Source organism: Semicossyphus pulcher, unplaced genomic scaffold (assembly GCF_022749685.1).
Source record: "Semicossyphus pulcher isolate SPU_LCO1_2020_fin unplaced genomic scaffold, fSemPul1.0.p SCAF_17, whole genome shotgun sequence".
NCBI classification, from domain to species: domain Eukaryota; kingdom Metazoa; phylum Chordata; class Actinopteri; order Labriformes; family Labridae; genus Semicossyphus; species Semicossyphus pulcher.
The window spans coordinates 29,572,329-29,591,828 of NW_027211681.1; the positions used below are offsets into that span (position 1 = coordinate 29,572,329).

The following is a 19,500-nucleotide window of genomic DNA, read 5'->3' on the forward strand; positions in this document are numbered from 1 at the left end:
GAAAAACAATCGATAGTAAGCATTGCCGATTATTTGTTGGTGAAAATCTTTTTGATTTTGAGATAGTAACATGGCTGTTCGCTAGCTAGTCTTGTTGTAAAACATTATGTCACATTATATTTACTGTATATTTACTGTAACAGCTAAGCCAAGGCGTTCTCTGAGTTGAATGGACTAGAAATATCTCCTGATGCCAAGTTGTAGCTGAGACCCGTTCTATTTACTGAAGTAGTCAATGTGTGATAGACATTATAACATTATGTGAATGGATTAATTGTTTCAGGTATTAGTCACACCCTCAGGTGATACCAGGTAAACAGACCTTAAGCGTGTTAAAAACTGCAGATATTTATAGCAAAACTTATAAAAACATAACGAAATGATCTCATTTTTTTCCTTAAGTAAGTGACCATGGCATAAGCGGGATAATACCCAATGAGGTTTGTATTAACAAGAACTAATGAAGGCATAGTAGAGGACTCTTTTCCTTTTATCAACAAGTTACAAACCTGTAATAAAGCATAAATCTGTAATAAACCTTTGAATTACACACTTTTTCATATATTCAGCCTTTGTTCAAATATGTCAGATTCTCACTACGTGTTTTGACAAATATATTAATGACTTTGTTCTTAAAGGCGCTTCTGTAGCGCCAACATCAGGACAAACTCCAAACTCTGCACAACAGCAAGTTTAAAACTCAGTGAGACTCGAACTTTTATCCAGAAAAGTTAAAACAGTAAAAAAAGATGCAGTTTCCAGTTAAACCAGTAATAAATATGCAGTTTCCAGTTAAACTAGTAATAAAGCTTTAGTATCCAGTTAAACCAGTAATAAAGGTTTGGTTTCCAGTTAAAACAGTAATATAGCTTTAGTATCCAGTTAAAAAGGATGAAGTTTCCAGTTAAACCAATGATAAGAATGCAGTTTCCAGTTAAACCAGTGCTCTGAAGATGAAGGAGGAAGCTGCTCCTAAAGCCAAACCCAGAGACAGAAAGAACGCCATGATGGTTCCAGCTGTTTCCGCTTCATGAGGAAGAACGTTCCTGCAGAACACACAAAATGATTATTTCAACTTCTACTTAAAAGCTTCTTTCTTAATATCTATTGTGTAATTAAATTAAATGAAATTCCTTGAATACATGATAGTTAATCCAGAGTTTTCATGGGTCAGAATCCAGTGGTGATGATTTGTTAAGTGTTGAAGAGTTCAGTGAGGGGAAGCTGAAAGCTCAGTGGGTCTTCATTTAGAGTTTTAACTTAATCTTGTGGATTATATATTCATTATTATGTGTTTGACGTGGTTAAACAACAAAGTTTTCGATGTATTTAAAGTCTTTAAAATAATAAAAGTTTTTGATAGGTTTTGACATTTTTAATGTGTTTTATGTGTTTTTTAAAAGTTTTTAATGTTTTTATGTGTTTGAAAGTTTTTTTGTGTTTGAAAGTTTTTAATGTGTTTTAAAGTTTAGAATGTGTTTTTATGTGTTTTAAAGTTTTTAATGTGTTTTAATATGTTTTAAAGTTTTTAATGTGTTTTAAAGTTTAGAATGTGTTTTAAAATGTTTAATGTGTTTATATGTGTTTTTATGTGTTTGAAGTTTTTAATGTGTTTTAAAGTTTTTAATGTGTTTCTAAGTTTAGAATGTTTTTTATGTGTTTTTAAGTTTTTTATGTGTTGTTATGTGTTTTTAAAGATTAGAATGTGTTTTAATGTGTTTGAAGTTTTTAATGTGTTCTAAAGTTTTTAATGTGTTTTTATGTGTTTTAAAGATTTTAATGTGTTTTAAAGTTTAGAATATGTTTTTATGTGTTTTAATGTGTTTTTATGTGTTTTAATGTATTTTAAAATTTTTGATGTTTTTGTGTTTAAAAGTTTTTTGTGTTTTCAAGTTTAGAATGTGTTTTTAATGTGTTTTTATGTGTTTTAATGTATTTTAAAGTTTTTGATGTTTTTGTGTTTAAAATTTTTTGTGTTTTAAAGTTTAGAATGTGTTTATATGTGATTTTATGTATTTGAAGTTTTTAATGTGTTTTAAAGTTTTTAATGTGTTTTAAAGTTTTTAATGTGTTTTTAAGTTTAGAATGTGTTTTTATGTGTTTTAAAGTTTTTAATGTGTTTTAAAGATTTTAATGTGTTTTAAAGTTTAGAATGTACTTTATGTGTTTTTATGTGTTTGAAGTTTTTAATGTGTTTTTAATGTGTTTTAATGTGTTTTTAAGTTTAGAATGTGTTTATATGTGTTTATATGTGTTTTTATGTGTTTTAAGTTTTTAATGTGTTTTTAAGTTTTTAATGTGTTTTTAAGTTTAGAATGTGTTTTAATGTGTTTTTAAGTTTTGAATGTGTTTTAATGTGTTTTAAAGTTTTGAATGTGTTTTTAAGTTTTGAATGTGTTTTTAAGTTATTAAAGGGTCTATATGTAACTTTCAGAAAATCCTCATTCCTAGCGACACGGTTGGCCGTTGAGGGAACTGCAGTCAACCTTCTTGTATGCGCTCGTGCTGACACTCGCACGCATGAATGAGCATTCAGGGTTTTTGCCGAAGACGCACGAAACTGAGCATGCTCAATCTTGGAACTCATCGGCTCTGTTTACTTTTCACTGACGAGACATGTTCATTGACCAGCATCTTGTTGTCCAAAATCAACACTGTTTGTCAGAATACCTCAGTCAGGGGTAGATAACCCACGGCTCTGGAGCCACATGTGGCTCTTTTTCCCTCTCCAGTGGCGCCCTGTGGCTTTGCCAGAAGACTATAAACTATTCTTACATTTTAATTTTAATTTATCATTGTTGAAGTAAAGTTTTTTTACATTCACTAACTGTAAAAAATGTGCAGCCTATACACCAAATTATTATTATTATAATTATTCGTATTTTGTCAACCTAAATGTGCATCAAATCCTGCGTCTACATTTTATTTATTTTTTGCATGAAAGAGAACCAAAAGTAAGCCTGCAGCTCTTCATTGCCACTCTATCTAAAGTAGGCATTCCAGTGGACCTTTTCGCTCACAAATGTGTTATGCTGATAATCCCTAACCCTTGCTCCATAAAAATTACAAATATGTAAACAGTTTTCTTTATTTTAGTTTCTAATTAATAAATATTAATAATATTAATAAATGCAACATAATATTGTATTTTTGTAATGGATATGTAATATGTAATGCCAAGCTAAAGGAACAATCATAGAATCACCCACTGAGAGTCGTCATGCATAAAGTGGTAAAACATAGTAATGTTAACAAGGTTAGACTTAATAATCTGCATTAACTTTAATGTAAAATTCAAATATGTTTTGTGGCTCCAGACAGATTTTTTAGGGGGGAGGGGCAGGTAAAAATGGCTCCTTTAATAGAAAAGGTTCCTGACCCCTGACCTTAGTTAGTATCATGTTAGCTGGTGAAGTTATCTGTCAAGCTAGACTGACAACACTGACATACACACTCGGATAGTATTTTGGTTGTCGAGCTAAATCGATTAATCTGCTGTAGTTATCATCACTGTGGTTATTCAGCTGCTGTGTACTTTAACAGACACTAGTTTTCATCAAGCACTCTCGTTGTTGCATTAGCGTCATATCTGCTAAACCCTTAACTTTATACTCGCTTAGCCGTTAGCTTAGCAGCTAGCTTAATCAATTGAAATGTCTTCTCCTTCTCCCTCCTGCTCTCCTGATCTGCCCTGTTCGGTGTGTCAGATGTTTAGCTCTACCTCGACCTCCTTTACGGATAAGGGTACTTGTATGAAATGTAGTATTTTTGGAGCTATGGAGGCGAGGATCACGGAATTAGAGACGCGGCTCCGCACCTTGGAAAACCAAGCATCGCCAGCTGCTGTAATCAGCAGCAAGCCCCCAGGGCCAGTAGCCGGTGCGGGCCGACCTAGCGTAGCTTCTCCCCCGGCAACTCCCGAGCAGCCGGGATGCAGTGGCTGGGTTACTCTCAGAGGGAAGCATAGCCGCAAGACGAAGCACACGGTTCACCACCAACCACTTCACGTTTCGAACAAGTTTTCCCCACTCAGCGACACACCCGCTGAGAAACCAACTCTGGTTATTGGCAGCTCCATAGTCAGAAACGTGAAGTTAGCAAAGCCAGCGGCCATAGTGAAATGTATTCCTGGGGCCAGAGCGGGCGACATCGAGTCAAATTTAAAACTGCTGACAAAGGATAATCGTAAATTTGATAAGATTGTAATTCATGTCGGCGTTAATGACTCCCGGTTACGTCAATCGGAAGTCACTAAAATTAATGTTGAGTCCGTGTGTGCATTTGCAAAGACAATGTCGGACTCCGTAGTTTTCTCTGGACCCCTGCCCAATCTGACGAGTGATGACATGTATAGCCGCATGTCATCATTCAACCGCTGGCTGTCGAGGTGGTGCCCAGCAAACGATGTGGGCTTCATAGATAACTGGCAGACATTCTGGGGAAAGCCTGGTCTTATCGGAAGAGACGGCATTCATCCCACTTTGGATGGTGCAGCTCTTTTGTCTCCTAATATGGCTAAGTTTGTTAGTCGTAAAACCTGACAAACCAGAGTTGAGACCAGGAGGCAGAGCTGTAGTCCTACACACTCCTCTGAGCTTCCCTGTGAGCAGTTTCCCAGCCACAATGTTAATGTTCTAGAGACTGTGTCTGCCCCCCAACCCAGGCCTTTTATTACAGTTAATTCAAACTCAAATAAAAAAGGAGTAAATCAAAAAAATTTAATAAAAATTAAAACAACAACCAAAGTTATGCCAAAAAATATGAGAATTAAATGTGGTCTGTTAAATATCAGATCCCTGTCATCTAAAGCTCTATTAGTGAACGATCTGATATCAGATTATCATATTGATTTACTCTCTTTAACTGAGACTTGGCTGTGTCAGGAAGAATATGTCAGCTTAAATGAATCCACTCCTCCCAGTCATCTTAATACTCATACTCCTCGAGACACTGGTCGAGGTGGTGGAGTGGCAGCTATCTTCAGTTCTAGTCTTCTAATCAACCCTCGACCAAAACTTAGTTTCTGCTCTTTTGAAAGCCTTGTTCTGAGTTTTTCACACCCAGCTTGGAAAACTTTACAGCCTGTTTTATTTGTGATAGTATACCGCCCTCCTGGCGCATACTCTGATTTTCTAACTGAATTCTCAGAGTTTTTATCAGATTTAGTCCTGAGTTCAGATAAAATAATTATTGTAGGGGACTTCAATATTCATGTAGATGTTGATAATGATAGTCTTAGCATGGCATTTATGTCCCTTTTGGACTCTATTGGTTTCACTCAAAGTGTAAACCAGCCTACTCACTGCTTTAACCACACCCTCGACCTTGTTCTAGCTTATGGCCTTGAAACCGAAAACTTAATTGTCTTCCCACAAAATCCTCTTTTATCAGATCACTATTTAGTAACATTCGATGTCCTATTAACCGACTACTCTCCAGTTAACAAAAATGTACTCACAAGATGTTTGTCTGATAGGACTGTAGCTAAATTTAAGGAAACAATTCCAGCTGCTTTTAATTCTTTACCACATCTGTTTACTACAGAAAGCTCTTATGCTAATGTTAGTCCCTCTCAGCTTGATCAGTTTGTTGATAGTACTGCAGGTTTGCTGAGAAGTACTCCAGACTCGATTGCCCCCTTAAAAAAGAATATTATTAAACGACAGAGGCTAGCTCCATGGTATGACTCAGAAACCCGTAACTTGAAGCAAATGTCGCGTAAATTTGAAAGAATGTGGCGATCCGCCAAAACAGAAGAGTCTCGTTTACTCTGGCAAAATAGTCTTAATAAATACAGGAAGGCCCTACGGCATGCTCGAGGTGTCTACTACTCCTCCCTCATAGAAGAACATAAAAACAATCCCAGGTACCTTTTCAGCACTGTAGCCAGGCTGACAGAGAGTCACAGCTCCACTGAGCCAAGTATTCCTATAGGCCTCAGCAGTGATGATTTCATGAGCTTCTTTAATGACAAAATCCTAAAGATAAGAGACAAAATTTGTAACCTCCTGCCGTTAACTGGTGCAGATGTATCTTTGGAAACTGCTCAAAAACCTGATGTTTACCTTGACTGTTTTTCTCCAATTGACCTTCCTGAGCTAAATTCTCTGATATCTTCGTCTAAACCATCAACCTGTCTTTTAGACCCGATTCCAACCAAGCTGCTTAAGGAAGTCTTTCCCTCAATTAGCACTTCTTTACTAGACATGATCAATATGTCTTTATCGACGGGCTATGTACCCCAGTCTTTTAAACTAGCTGTAATTAAGCCACTTCTTAAAAAGCCTACCCTAGATTCAGGCACCTTAGCTAACTATAGACCTATATCTAACCTTCCTTTTATCTCAAAGATCCTTGAGAAAGCAGTCGCTAATCAATTATGTGACTTTCTTCATAACAACAGTTTATTTGAGGACTTTCAGTCAGGATTTAGAGTCCACCATAGCACTGAGACAGCCCTTGTGCGAGTTTCAAATGATCTACTTACTGCTTCAGACAGAGGACTTCTCTCTGTACTCGTCCTGTTAGATCTTAGTGCCGCTTTCGACACGATAGACCATCACATCCTGTTACAGAGATTAGAACATTTAATTGGCATTACAGGATCTGCACTAAGTTGGTTTAAATCTTATTGATCAGATCGATCTCAGTTTGTTAATGTTCATGATGTGTCCTCTATGCAAACCAAAGTTAGTCATGGAGTTCCACAAGGTTCTGTGCTCGGACCGATTCTTTTTACCTTATATATGCTTCCTCTGGGTAATATCATGAGGAAACACTCCATTAATTTTCATTGTTATGCAGATGATACTCAATTATACTTATCTATGAAGCCAGATGAAACCAATCAGCTATCTAAACTAGAAGCATGCCTTAAGGACATACAGATCTGGATGACTAGAAACTTTCTGCCACTTAATTCAGACAAACTGAAGTTATTGTGCTCGGCCCAAAACACCTTAGAGACTCTTTCTCTAATGATATAGCTGCCCTAGATGGCATCAGCCTGGCATCCAGCACTACTGTTAGGAATCTGGGAGTTCTGTCTGATCAGGATATGTCCTTCATCTCCCACATAAAACAAATATCAAGGACAGCCTTCTTTCACCTTCACAACAAACATCAGACACATCCTGTCTCAACACGATGCAGAAAAACTAGTCCATGCATTCGTTACTTCCAGGCTGGATTATTGTAACTCGTTACTATCAGGCTGCCCTAATAAGTCACTAAAAACTCTGCAGCTGGTACAAAATGCTGCAGCACGTGTGCTGACAAGAACTAGGAAGAGAGAGCACATCTCTCCTGTATTAGCCTCTCTGCACTGGCTTCCTGTAAAATATAGAATAGAATTTAAAATCCTTCTTCTTACTTACAAAGCTCTTAATGGTCAGGCACCATCATATCTTAAAGAGCTCATAGTGCCATATTACCCCTCTAGAACATTGCGCTCCCAGGATGCAGGCCTGCTTGTGGTACCTAAAGTCTCTAAGAGTAGTGTTGGAGGTAGAGCCTTCAATTACCAGGCCCCCCTCCTCTGGAACAATCTACCAGTCAAGGTCCGGGAGGCAGACACCCTCTCTTCTTTTAAGAGTAGACTTAAAACTTTCCTCTTTGATAAAGCTTATAGTTAGGGCTGGCTCAGGCTTGGACTAGCCCATAGTTATGCTGCTATAGGTTTAGACTGCCGGGGGGATCTGACACACCAAGCTTCTCTCTCTCTCTCTCTCTCTCTCTCTCTGACTCTCTCTCTCTCTCTCTCTCTCTTCCTCTCTCTCTGACTCTCTGTCTCTCTCTATCTCTATCTGTCATATTAATGCAGCTCATTAACTCTGTATTTTCTGGTCCCATTAACATTACTAACCACATATCTTCCCGGGAGTTCTTGTGCTCCCTTGTCTTGAAGGTTCCTGAGGATCGTTGCTGCAGACCACCTGCTGCTGTGGACCTGCTCGACTGCAACACCTACTAACATCAGCCTTCCCCATAGTATCATTATTGTTGCTGCTAATGCTAATAGTAGACCTGTTGACTTCAACTGTTACAATTACGATGACCTCAGCCTTTATCATTACTCTGCTTCTCTCGCTAATTTATTTATTTATTTATTTATTTAGCCAATCTTCACCCTAGTCTACCACTATTATTGGCATTGTAACCATAAGTATGTGTCTGTTGTTGTTCATGTAACAAGGACATATGTTGTTGTGGTAACAAGAACATATGTTGTTGTTGCTCTCTTTGCCTGTCTCTATCCTGCATCTCCTTCTATCCCATTTTCAGCCCATCCAGTCGAGGCAGATGGCTGTTCAACATGAGTCTGGTTCTGCTCGAGGTTTCTGCCTGTTAAAAGGAAGTTTTTCCTTGCCAATGTGCCGAATTGCTAAGTGCTACTCATGGTGGATTGATGTTGGGCCTCTCTTTAAATAACTTAACAAAGAGTCGGTCTAGACCTGCTCTTTCTGTAAAGTGTCTCGAGATAACCCTGGTTATGATTTGGCGCTATACAAATAAAATTTGATTGATTGATTGATTGATTGATAACGTTAGCGAGCATGCTAAGGTTAGCCAACTAGCTCTAAGATAACTACACTGCATGGATCTGGCATTGTGCTTTGTGATCAAAAGGCAAATTAAACCTTAGCCTAGCCAGGTAATGCAGTGATATTGGCTAATAGAAAACAATCGGTAGTTATTCACATTTGCTTTGTTCTGCTACATAATTTACAAAATCAAAATCGTATGTCATGTTAGCTGGCGAAGTTATTTGTCAAGCTAGATAACTGACACACTCAGATAGTATTGAGGTAGTTATAACAATAGTGAGCATGCTAAGGTTAGCCAAAAATAAATCAGCCCACAGGTTGTTAGGGCCGATGGAGGAAGTTGGGGAAGGTCTCAATTGATCAGTTCCTCTACTATCCCTTCACACATTGGCAATAAAAAATGATATTTAATTGATGAATATATGTAAAATCTTACATATAGCCCATTTAATGTGTTTTCATGTGTTTTTAATGTGTTTTTAAGTTCCCCCTGTCGGTCGCATCCTTCCTCTGCCTCGTCTCCTCCTGCTGTCTCATACTCCTCATGAGCCCTAAAAAACAGCCGGACTCACAAAGACCTGGAAGATTAATGATGTCAGTGTCTGGCTCATGTTTGAGGTTTTGTCCCTCCAGGTGAAGAAGGTGATGGAGGAGGACGCTGTAAACGAGTCTCCTGACATCAGCAAAGTGCAGTAACATACTTGTGGTATGTTCATGTTGTGTCTGAATAGAAAAGTGTTTTTAATAGCAGGAAAATACTAAACAGATTTCAGGCATGATCATTATCAGCTGCCTTAAGATATAGACACACCACCGATGATCCTAAAGGCCCCTTGTTTTAATACAAACACACACATGAAAGATGGGCAAAAAAACGTTCACTTCCAACACAGAGTGAAAATGACGTGTGTTGTGATGGGTGAGAGATAAAATATCTACATTTATAGAAATATGTCTGTTGTGTTTTCAGGTGATTTCAGGTGTTTTTTTCTAGGTCTTTTAAAGTGTGCATTTTTTTGGTTCAGGTTCTTACTTTGGACCGTAGCACATGCACAGGCTGGCCAGGTATCCATTGCTGAAGGCGAAGAGGATCATGAAGAAGATGAACCAGCCGTCATGGTGGAAGAAGACAGGCAGGTGAAAACGAGGCTGAACGTTACACAACATGAAAAGAGGGATGAAGACGAGGCGACACACGATAGACACAGGAAGTAACACGCTGTCCTTCGGCGGCTGAAACACAGAAAACGACTAATCAATAATCAGTCAATCCATCAATCAATTCATCAAGGCAATTAGAATCCTTATTTATTCCCAGGGTAAGTTTGAGAATCCATCACTTAACTGATTATTTCATTAATATATTTGGCTGACAGGTGTAGACGGACAGTTGGAGACAGACGGACAGTTGGAGACTGACGGGTATAGACGGACAGTTGGAGACTGATGGACAGTTGGAGACTGACGGACCTTTGGAGACTGACGGGTATAGATGGACAGTTGGAGACTGACGGACTGTTGGAGACTGACGGGTATAGATGGACAGTTGGAGACTGACGGGTATAGATGGACAGTTGGAGACTGACGGACCTTTGGAGACTGACGGGTATAGATGGACAGTTGGAGACTGACTTACAGTTGGAGACTGACGGACCTTTGGAGACTGACGGGTATAGATGGACAGTTGGAGACTGACGGACCTTTGGAGACTGACGGGTATAGATGGACAGTTGGAGACTGATGGGTATAGATGGACAGTTGGAGACTGACGGACCTTTGGAGACTGACGGGTATAGATGGACAGTTGGAGACTGACGGACCTTTGGAGACTGACGGGTATAGATGGACAGTTGGAGACTGACAGACAGACTTCATGGGGGATGTTTGATATCAACTCACCCACATACGAACGGCTGTTAAGCTCCGCCCACTCCAGTCACACAGGTTAAAGAGCAGGAAGCAGCTGACGGGGATGAAGTACTGATCTGTTAATTAAAACAATAATATTTAAATATATAAATAAATATATCAATTAATTAATTGATGATCAATAGAGTGAAGTTTAAAGGTATCCGTGATTTTACTGAAGTAAACTTTAGGACAAACAGACGATGAGACTCAGAAGGAAGATGAACACACACACACACACACACTTTTTACATATCATATGTGGCCCGATCTATCAAAATCAGTCAGATGTCGCAACTGCTCATGATGAGACAAACGTGGATTAATGTAAACATATCGATGTTTGGTCATTTTGGGGTTTTGTCTGATTTTAAATAAATAAAACCTTGGCTTTCAGAATACGTAACCTTATAATCAAATTCAGTCGATAAATATACTTTGGAAGTTTCTAAAGATGAAGGAAACCGCTTTTCTCTGCTTCTCGTCCCTCCCCCTTACTACAGGTGTCCCTGAAAACATGAATAAATGACGCACACAAACACACACACATGAAAACAAGAAATTGCTAGATTATAAAACCCCAACAGTATGAGAGGGGCAGCCCCTGATGAACAATGGGTTAAACTCATCAGTGACTATTTTTAGACGGCACCGGCTGAAGTTCTGACTCTGATTCAGGGTCAGACGTGATTAACACTGATGACAGCCCTCAGGACACAGATGCTGAAGCCTATGAGGATACAAGGACCGACCTCTGTTGAATGATCTGGTGTCCGAGACACTGCACTCAGTGGAGGGGCATTATGTGAGTGAGGACAGTGCCCAAGAAATAGAAAAGGCCTGTGCATTGCTACAGATGTAGCTGCACATTTAATAACGTGTTCTCTGCTGTACACTTCTCACACCTGAGGAGACGGTGAGAAGACAAGAACCGTTGAATGAAATGACCAATGGTAAGTCGGCCTAACGTTAGGAGTTATTAAAATAATTTTCACTGGATAGAAAGAGGGAGAGAAACATAACTAAACCTGTTGTAATGATGTGCGAGGTGCGTGTGTTAGAAAGAGTGGACCTAAAAATAAGGCTCACATGCCACCTACAACTTCAATTTGGCTTATATACTTCATTGCGTTTCTAAAGGGGTTTATCTGATCAATCAATCAATCAATCAAATTTTATTTGTATAGCGCCAAATCATAACCAGGGTTATCTCGAGACACTTTACAGAAAGAGCAGGTCTAGACCGACTCTTTGTTAAGTTATTCAAAGAGAGGCCCAACATCAATCCACCATGAGTAGCACTTAGCAATTCGGCACATTGGCAAGGAAAAACTTCCTTTTAACAGGCAGAAACCTGATGAAATACCTTTCCGATCATAAAGAGGTAGCCTAATGAAATTCACATTTGTCTAAATTATTCTTTAGGTGACTCGTGAGCCACCCATGGGACACCCCTGGCCAGCTAATCAGTTACATATAACATTTAAAACCTGAATTAATAATAATCCATCCAATAACAGACAAATGAGAATCTCAAGCGGAAGTGGAAGTGCTGTGCATGACGTGATTCACCGCAGTCTGTGAATACTCTGCTGGGGGTAAGTTGGTTTCCCGTTCGCCCAGGCGCATGTTTGTCAATAAACGTGATAAACTGTACATATTAAGTGTTAAAATTATCGGCATTCACCATGTAAAGCGGCTCTGACGAGAAATGCTAGTACTTTGAGTTATGTCTTTTTTAAAGTAATTGCTGACTTAGTAGCGAGTAGCACTTTAACTAGCCGCTAGCAAGCTGTGTCGTGCACGTCGCCGACCAGTTCACTGATACTTAACCTGTCTTCTAGTTCGTGTTGGAGCGAACTTCTGACCAACTTTCCTGTCATGCTGAGCTACTGTGGTTGTTTGTGTCCCATGATTGCTGGTATGTGTTTATATTGAACCGTTTGTTTTATTGTGTATGTTACACAGCATTACAATGTTAAAGTATTTCTAACTTAGATGCTTACCAGTTACAACACAAGGTGGCAGTAGAGTGTTTATTATGGTTTTGTATGTGTGAAATGGAGCCTTTAAGTGAGAATATTTTGTAATATAAGTCTGTAGTAATGTAACATGAGTCTATAATTGTCAGTATAAACAAGTGTGTTAATTGTTGATGGCAGCTCGTTGTTACATAGCTTGAATATATTTTTATTTTTATATTTTTGTTACTAATTTTATATTAACATAATGCCACTATACAATCACTATAGTTTTTACATATGGCAGTCGGTGAATACTCTGCTGAGGTTCATGTTGGAGCGAACTTCTGACCAACTTTCCTGTCATGCTGAGCTACTGTGGGTGTTTGTGCCCCATGATTGCAGAATAAACCGCTGCGAGTGCTCCATCTAACCTGACTCCTGGAAGTATATTAAACAGCAGCCAGAACAAAATAGAAAGAGTCACATGTCTTGTCCCACTCTCTACTCCCCACGTTTCCTGTCTCTCTTCATCTTTCCTATAATAAAGGCAAAATGCCAAAAAAAAGAAACACTTTAAACCAAGTAAGCGCTCCTGTGCTGTCAGTAAACATCACAACATGCATGACTGATCATGATCGAAAACCTGGCGCATTGCGTTCAGAGCAGTTCAGTGTGAAGTGCCGTCTGTACAGGCTATCAGCCAGTAGGCTGGGGGGGGGGGTATCTGTCTGTTAATTGACATGCAATGTGCCTATTTAATATTGATGGGTGTGCAGTATGGTCGTGCATGTGTGTATGGTCGTGCACGTGACTCTGGTGTTGCTCATGTACGTGGGCATGTGAACAACGCGACCATAGTATATTCTCAAGTTATTGTTTTTTTACTCAAAATTGTATATTGTGTGCACGTGCGTGTGTGCGTGCACATCGGTGTGTGCGTGCATGTGTGTGTGTGCGAGTGTCTTGCGAGTGTGGTTCATGGATGACTTGGGTGAACAGTAAAGTATTTGTGTATGTGTTTGTGCAAACATATCTAGATACATGTGTTTTATGTTCATGACTCGGTGACTGTCATTATTTAATGTGACGTATTTTGCCTAATATCTGGAGTACAAAAAAAATAATGAAATCATTGGAAAGCAAACAATCCCCTCTTCCCAACAATGTATTAAGTGACTGAAGTTGATAGAGCAGGTCACATATGCACATTGAAAATTGTTACACATTTTTGTATGTTTGTATGTTAGTTCAGACTAGTCAGCTGTCAGTCCTTTTTGTTGTGAAGATGTTATATAAATATATATCACATCTCTACACATATATAAACATACTTTACAAACACACACACACACACACACACACACACATACATATATATCACATCTCTACATATCTGATCTGTTAACAGTTAAACCATCTAGGAGACATTTAACACTGACTGTCAGCTGACTCTTTATAGACAGGTATAAATACGAGTTAAATAATATTGATCAGTAATTTATCTTTCTTATTATGTAACTGTGTGAGTCAGAGTTTAAATGTTTAATAACTGATGTGATAGCAGCAGTTAAACATTAACAGACTCACATGTTCTCATTAATACAACAAACAAGCTGATTCCTGATCAGTTTAACCTCTGAATGATCTGTGAGAGAGCATTGATCTGTATAGATCTGTATTGATCTGCATAAAACAGATATCTGAGTAAACAGTTGGCCATGAAGAAAAGTCAGAGATGACACACAGAACTTTTGTACCAATCACACACAGCTCAAGGTGGGTCATGTGATGTATTAAACTTATGACTACCACAGAAGAAGAACCCTCGTCATTACACAAACAGGAAGTGATGTGTTGGCTTACCCCAAGAGCCTCCTTCAGCGAGGGTGGATTTGGTGTCGGCAGCGATGGCGGGAAATGTTCCGATGGTGACGGTGAACGTGAAACAGACAGACAGAGCCAATAGCCAGATCTGAAGGTCAAAGGTCAGCACAAACATCAGCATGAACATAGAGCGTATAAAAATATCCAAAAATTGAAATGTATTGATTTATTTATAAAAATAATTGCTGACAGCAGCTTTGATCAGAAATCTTCTCACATGACTCAGAAAGTGTTCATCAATAGTTATTGATCTTCATGAATCTCACCTTTCTAAAGATTGTCATCATGGAGACGTCCTGATGTCTGATCTGATCAGCTGCTCCAGCTGCCTCTGAAGAAGATGATGAGGAAGGAGAAGAGGTAGAAGAACATGGGCGCTGGGCGTGAAAAATAACCGGTGCTGCGTGCCGTGCTGGGTGTACGCTCGGGCCCAAAGTATAAACAAAGTAATGTAAAGTTCATTTGAACTAAACTAAACCTCAGTACACCAAATATAGTGGAAACTAAACCAAACCAAATTGAACTAAACTTAAGTAAACATAAATTATCAGTAGTTTTTTTTTTTTTTTTTTACCTCCGTTCATCAGATTAAGAGAGTTTTCTTCTTCTGATTTCTGTTTCTTGTTTCTGTCCTGATAAAACTGGAAAAACTCCTGAAACACAAACATTTTAATCCACAATCAGTTCATTGATTATTTAGAGTAAAATAATAAGATTACAGATTTGTGTGTGTGTGTGTGTGTGTGTGTGTGTGTTTCTGTCTGTCAGTCACCAGTTTAGGCAGCAGGATGTAGGAGAGGATGGACAACAAAATAACAAAACAGGCTGTGATGAAATAACCGAACGCTGCATCCTGAAGCTCTGAGCCACCTAGGAGAGGAGGGGAGGAAGGAAAGAAGGAAGAAAGGAAGGACAGAAGTCAAACACTATGGCATATTAAGTATGGCTTGTTATTGAGAGATTTTATATATAATTATTGAGTTATGAGTAGAGATGAGTAGATATAAGTTATTGATCAGACTTGTGATGGCGCAGATCATGGCAAAGGCGGCAAAGGTTCCAGCAAGTCCCTGACCACTCATGATCGGAGTCGTGTACGTCGCCGGAAGCAACCCGGCCATCCCAAACAGAGAGCCCTGAAGCACCGCTCCGAATGCTGTGAATAAAAAAATAAACAAGAACATACAGCCGATAAAAAGAAAACAGTGAGGCCTGAAGCACTTCCCAGAAGGCTGTTGACAACCAAACAGGTCAACAATCAACAAAAACAAAAGGACTAACAGTTGATGATGACGATCTTCACCATGGTGACGATGAAGAAGTGCAGTGGCTCCAGAGGAAGTTTGACGAGGACGGCAGTGACAACAAAGACCAACATGATGACTAGCAGACTGCCCATCACCCGCAGACGCTGAGAGATCCTGAAGGAGGCAGAAGAAGATCAGGGCTGAGAGCTCAGGAGGAGCCCTTTAAAGACAATAACCCGAACACTGTTCAAGGACATCTGAGACCTCCTGAATGAACACCACAGGTCACCTTGAAGTCCTGAGAAAACCTGGAGTCTCCTGAACACCGCTCAGTATGAAAACAATGAAGAAGACTGATGAGCTGTTGTGGGACTCTTCTTCGTTGGTGCTTGGATACTCACAGTGAGTGCAAGAAGGAGTTCAGGCAGGTGAATAGCAGCAGAGGCAGCATGGCGCACAGCGTCATCACGTTGTTGAATTTAGCCTCCAGAACGCTGCGATGCTCACCTGCTGCTGTCTGATTGGCTGAAGAATCAACCAATGAGGAGTCCTTTAGTCGGCTGGTGAAGTACTGAGATACAAACAGACAGACATGTGCTATCATCAATACCTGATCAATATTATCAGACTTTGTTATTATTACTTATTATGTTCAAGCGCTCATCAGCAGTTGTGACTCTTTTCTGAACCTGAGTGGTGATTTGTTCTCTGCTGATCAGGGTATGTATAACTAGAGTAACAGTGGTGTCTGCATCCACACAAAGTCAAACACATTCCCAGTGGCTGTTGGTCTCCGATTCTGTTTGTGATTTCCATGGACAGGATCTCAGCTGGGGGAGGAGAGTGTCCGGTTTGGGGATATCAAAATTGCATATTTGCTTTTTCCAGATGTGTTTTTCTTGCTTTTATCAAGCTGTGACCTCCAGGGGGGTTATGGTTAGGGTTAGGCTGGAAGTCAGATCGATTGTTAACTTTGTCGCCACAATGACCTGTGTCTGGATAAGTGGATGAAAGTTGATGTAAAGGATTGATGATTAACATAAAAACCTGTTAACCAGTAAACTTTTTTACTACAGTTTTTGTCAACCTGTGAACAACATTTAAATTGTGTTTAACAAATAATTCTAACTTGCAGACATTGATGCAAACGTTTTAATCTGAAAAATGGTGGCCATGTCTTTTGAAATGAAGACATGGCCACCCTTGCAAAATTGCAAAAATTATGACAAAGAGTAAAACAAAGAAGAAGTAGCAGAGAGATTCTCTATCCTTCAAAATAAAAGCTCAGAGCAGAGGATTGTGCCGGGACAAACAAGCAGTGTTGTGCCTAAACGTGCTAAAATAGTGTGTTTATTGAACGTGCTTATATTTTTGGTGAACTGAACGAATCTTTTTGCAACTCATGAATGAGAATGTGAACGTAGTTCACTCTGGAGACAATGAATGACCGCTATCATCCCGAGAGGTACCAAGAGTTGCTGAGCACTGTGTTTTACAGCACCCATAGTCTGATTTACAGCACCAGGCATGCATCCGGCATGGTTAATGCTGCTAGCAATTCAGACAATTCAGCTAAAGTACTGCTGAAGCCAGTTCTTCTGAACATTTGAAAGAGTTTTATTAACAAATCAATGCAGATTCAAACAGGAAAAATAATTTTGATGCAAATTGTGCCCATCAGGTAAAAAAAACAAGACTGAATATCAGTTACATCAGCAATACATTTGAAATGACACATCCAGTTGAAGCATCTGGCCAGTCTTGGGCAATCTCTGTGAGTGAATGATGACTACAAGAAATTATTACTACTACTGAAAAAGAGTTCGGTGCAGCCAAAAAGAAAAAACAAGTTAATGTACGTGAACCAGTTCATTTTAATATGTGTGAACTAAACTTTGAGCTAGCTTCTTTAAAGTGTGAACTTGCGCAACACTGCAAACATGAAGGGATGTCATACCACAGTAGCAGTCATAAAGAAGTTCCAGGGTAGCAGAGTTCCCAAACCAAGCATGAAAAAGATCAGCCAGACGCCGAAACACCTGCAGAAAGACATATTCAAAATAAAACCATTTAAAAACCTTTATTTTTAAAGTGACAGGAACATTGTTGTGTGTTTACTGTTGTGTGACCGTAAAAGGATATATATCAAGATTTGAAAAACAAGTATTGAGGAACACTTGATTTATTTTTGTGTTTATGTATAAAATATTGTCTGTCAATCAGCTTCTTCAACTTTTGAACTGTAAGCCTGAAACTAAAAACTTCAGTCTGTAGATCTGTAACTTGCAGGATTGATTATTGATTCTTAACAATTGATCAATAAATAAAACTATTTTGGACTTACTTGTCTCTTGGGGAGCTGACATCCATGTTCTCTGAGGAACCGGAGACCTGGTCCTCTTTATGTTCTTCAGATACTTCTTGTCTTGAGTATTTTTTCTCTGGTTGAAACTCTTCAACACCACCTTCAGTTCCTGTTCAGTTCTAAGTTTTCTGTTTTAGTTTTAATGTGTGTCAAGAGAAAGATTAACTTTTCTCTAAAATTAAATGTAGTTTCTTTTCCAGTTTCTGGTCTCCTTCAGTCAGTTTGTTGAATTTTCAGTTTCTTTAAAGGTTCTTAATAGTTAAAGTTGAAGGTGAAGTTTTGTCTCTTCCTCGTCTGCTCAAGTTTTCTCTCCAGTTGCTGTGGATTCTTCCTTCCTGTTTCTCAGTCACGTTTCTTTAAATCCTCTTTCCTCTGTCAGATCTTCCACTTGCCCGTCTCTCTTCTTTATGCAGCCGCAGCAGAATCAGTTCTTCTTTCCACAGTGACCTTTGACCTCTGATATCAGTTAGTTCAGTGGACTTTGTTTCTGTGTAAATGATGACAGATGATAACAGAACACAACAAATGCAAAGTGTAGTCACCAAGGTAAAAGAAAATGTAGCTTATTTTTTAAATGTGTGATCGGATTCAAGGGATTCAAAGTGATTTTAGTAAATATATTGAACATAAAATGATTTTGATCTTTAAATGTCACACAGGAAGCAAAGACATTTTTATTAATTAATTAATTAACCTCTGTTTTTTTTCTCCCTGTATATCGAGCTGTTTCACTTGAGTTTGTACGAAATAAACATGGAAAATAGTAAATCTTTATATTTCAGTTATTATTTGTTTATTAAAATACAACATATGTCTTGATTCCCGCTCTGAGTTAAAATCTTTACTTGTAACCAAAAGTTTTACAGCAGCTCAGTGATCAATAATTAACAACAGATCTGATTAGTAAAATCAGCACCGTTCAGTGTCAATCTAATAAACCCCGCTACTCATTTAGCCCTCTGGGATTTTTACGCTCTCTTGTGGACCACAAAACATTTTCGTGTTGTGTTGATGTTGTTTATCGGCCTTCTTACATTTATTGGTGCTTATTTGACTCCTAATATTTCTGCCACATTTGTTTGGGATGTGTTTTTTTCTTTTAATCCCAATCCCTCAGTGTGTTCTGTGATTTTGGGAGACTGAATCTCTGTTGTGTCCCCTCCTGGTTTTTGAAGTGAGGGGGTCTGTTTGTTTCATGTGAGTCTCATTTCGTTTTACACTAGTAGAGTCATGAAGTAATACCAGTCTATCTATGACACGTGTCAGGAGACACAGTTATACTAATTAACAATCTAATTTATATGCAACAAAATTAATTAAAGCTAACAAAAACTAGTAGATGTGAAGCGCCTGTGAAGTCAGTAGGTTGTGAATGAGTGGAAATGTGTTTGTGCAGTAGGAGGAGGTTTTTCCAGAAGACTGGCTGCTACTCTGGCTTATATTCATTAAAAACACCCTGTAACGAGCTGCTTAGCTGTCCCCTTTTTTTATTTTCTTTTGACCAGGGTCTGCTATTATGACGCACTAACATCATGCAGCTTTAATTAAGAGCGTGCCATTCTGTGTCAGAGTCAGAAGACAGACGG

General features: G+C 38.8%; 1 protein-coding gene across 2 annotated transcripts; it reads right to left on the minus strand.

The window, feature by feature from the left end:
• Nucleotides 1–809: 809 nt before the first annotated feature.
• On the minus strand, nt 810–17,919 carry LOC138594539 (equilibrative nucleoside transporter 1-like). Of its 2 annotated transcripts, none has more exons than XM_069665668.1 (12): nt 17,894–17,919; nt 17,507–17,588; nt 15,951–16,120; nt 15,584–15,723; nt 15,324–15,458; nt 15,075–15,172; nt 14,877–14,955; nt 14,569–14,618; nt 14,282–14,390; nt 10,446–10,531; nt 9,580–9,779; nt 810–1,046 (listed from the first exon to the last, which is right to left on the minus strand). In XM_069665668.1, exons 1-12 carry the CDS (start codon nt 17,917–17,919, stop codon nt 935–937), a joined length of 1,287 nt encoding a protein of 428 aa, XP_069521769.1. In that variant the 3' UTR covers nt 810–934. The 2 variants fall into 2 exon arrangements, with proteins under 2 accessions (XP_069521769.1, XP_069521767.1); XM_069665666.1 differs by having other exon boundaries at nt 14,569–14,633.
• Nucleotides 17,920–19,500: the final 1,581 nt, after the last annotated feature.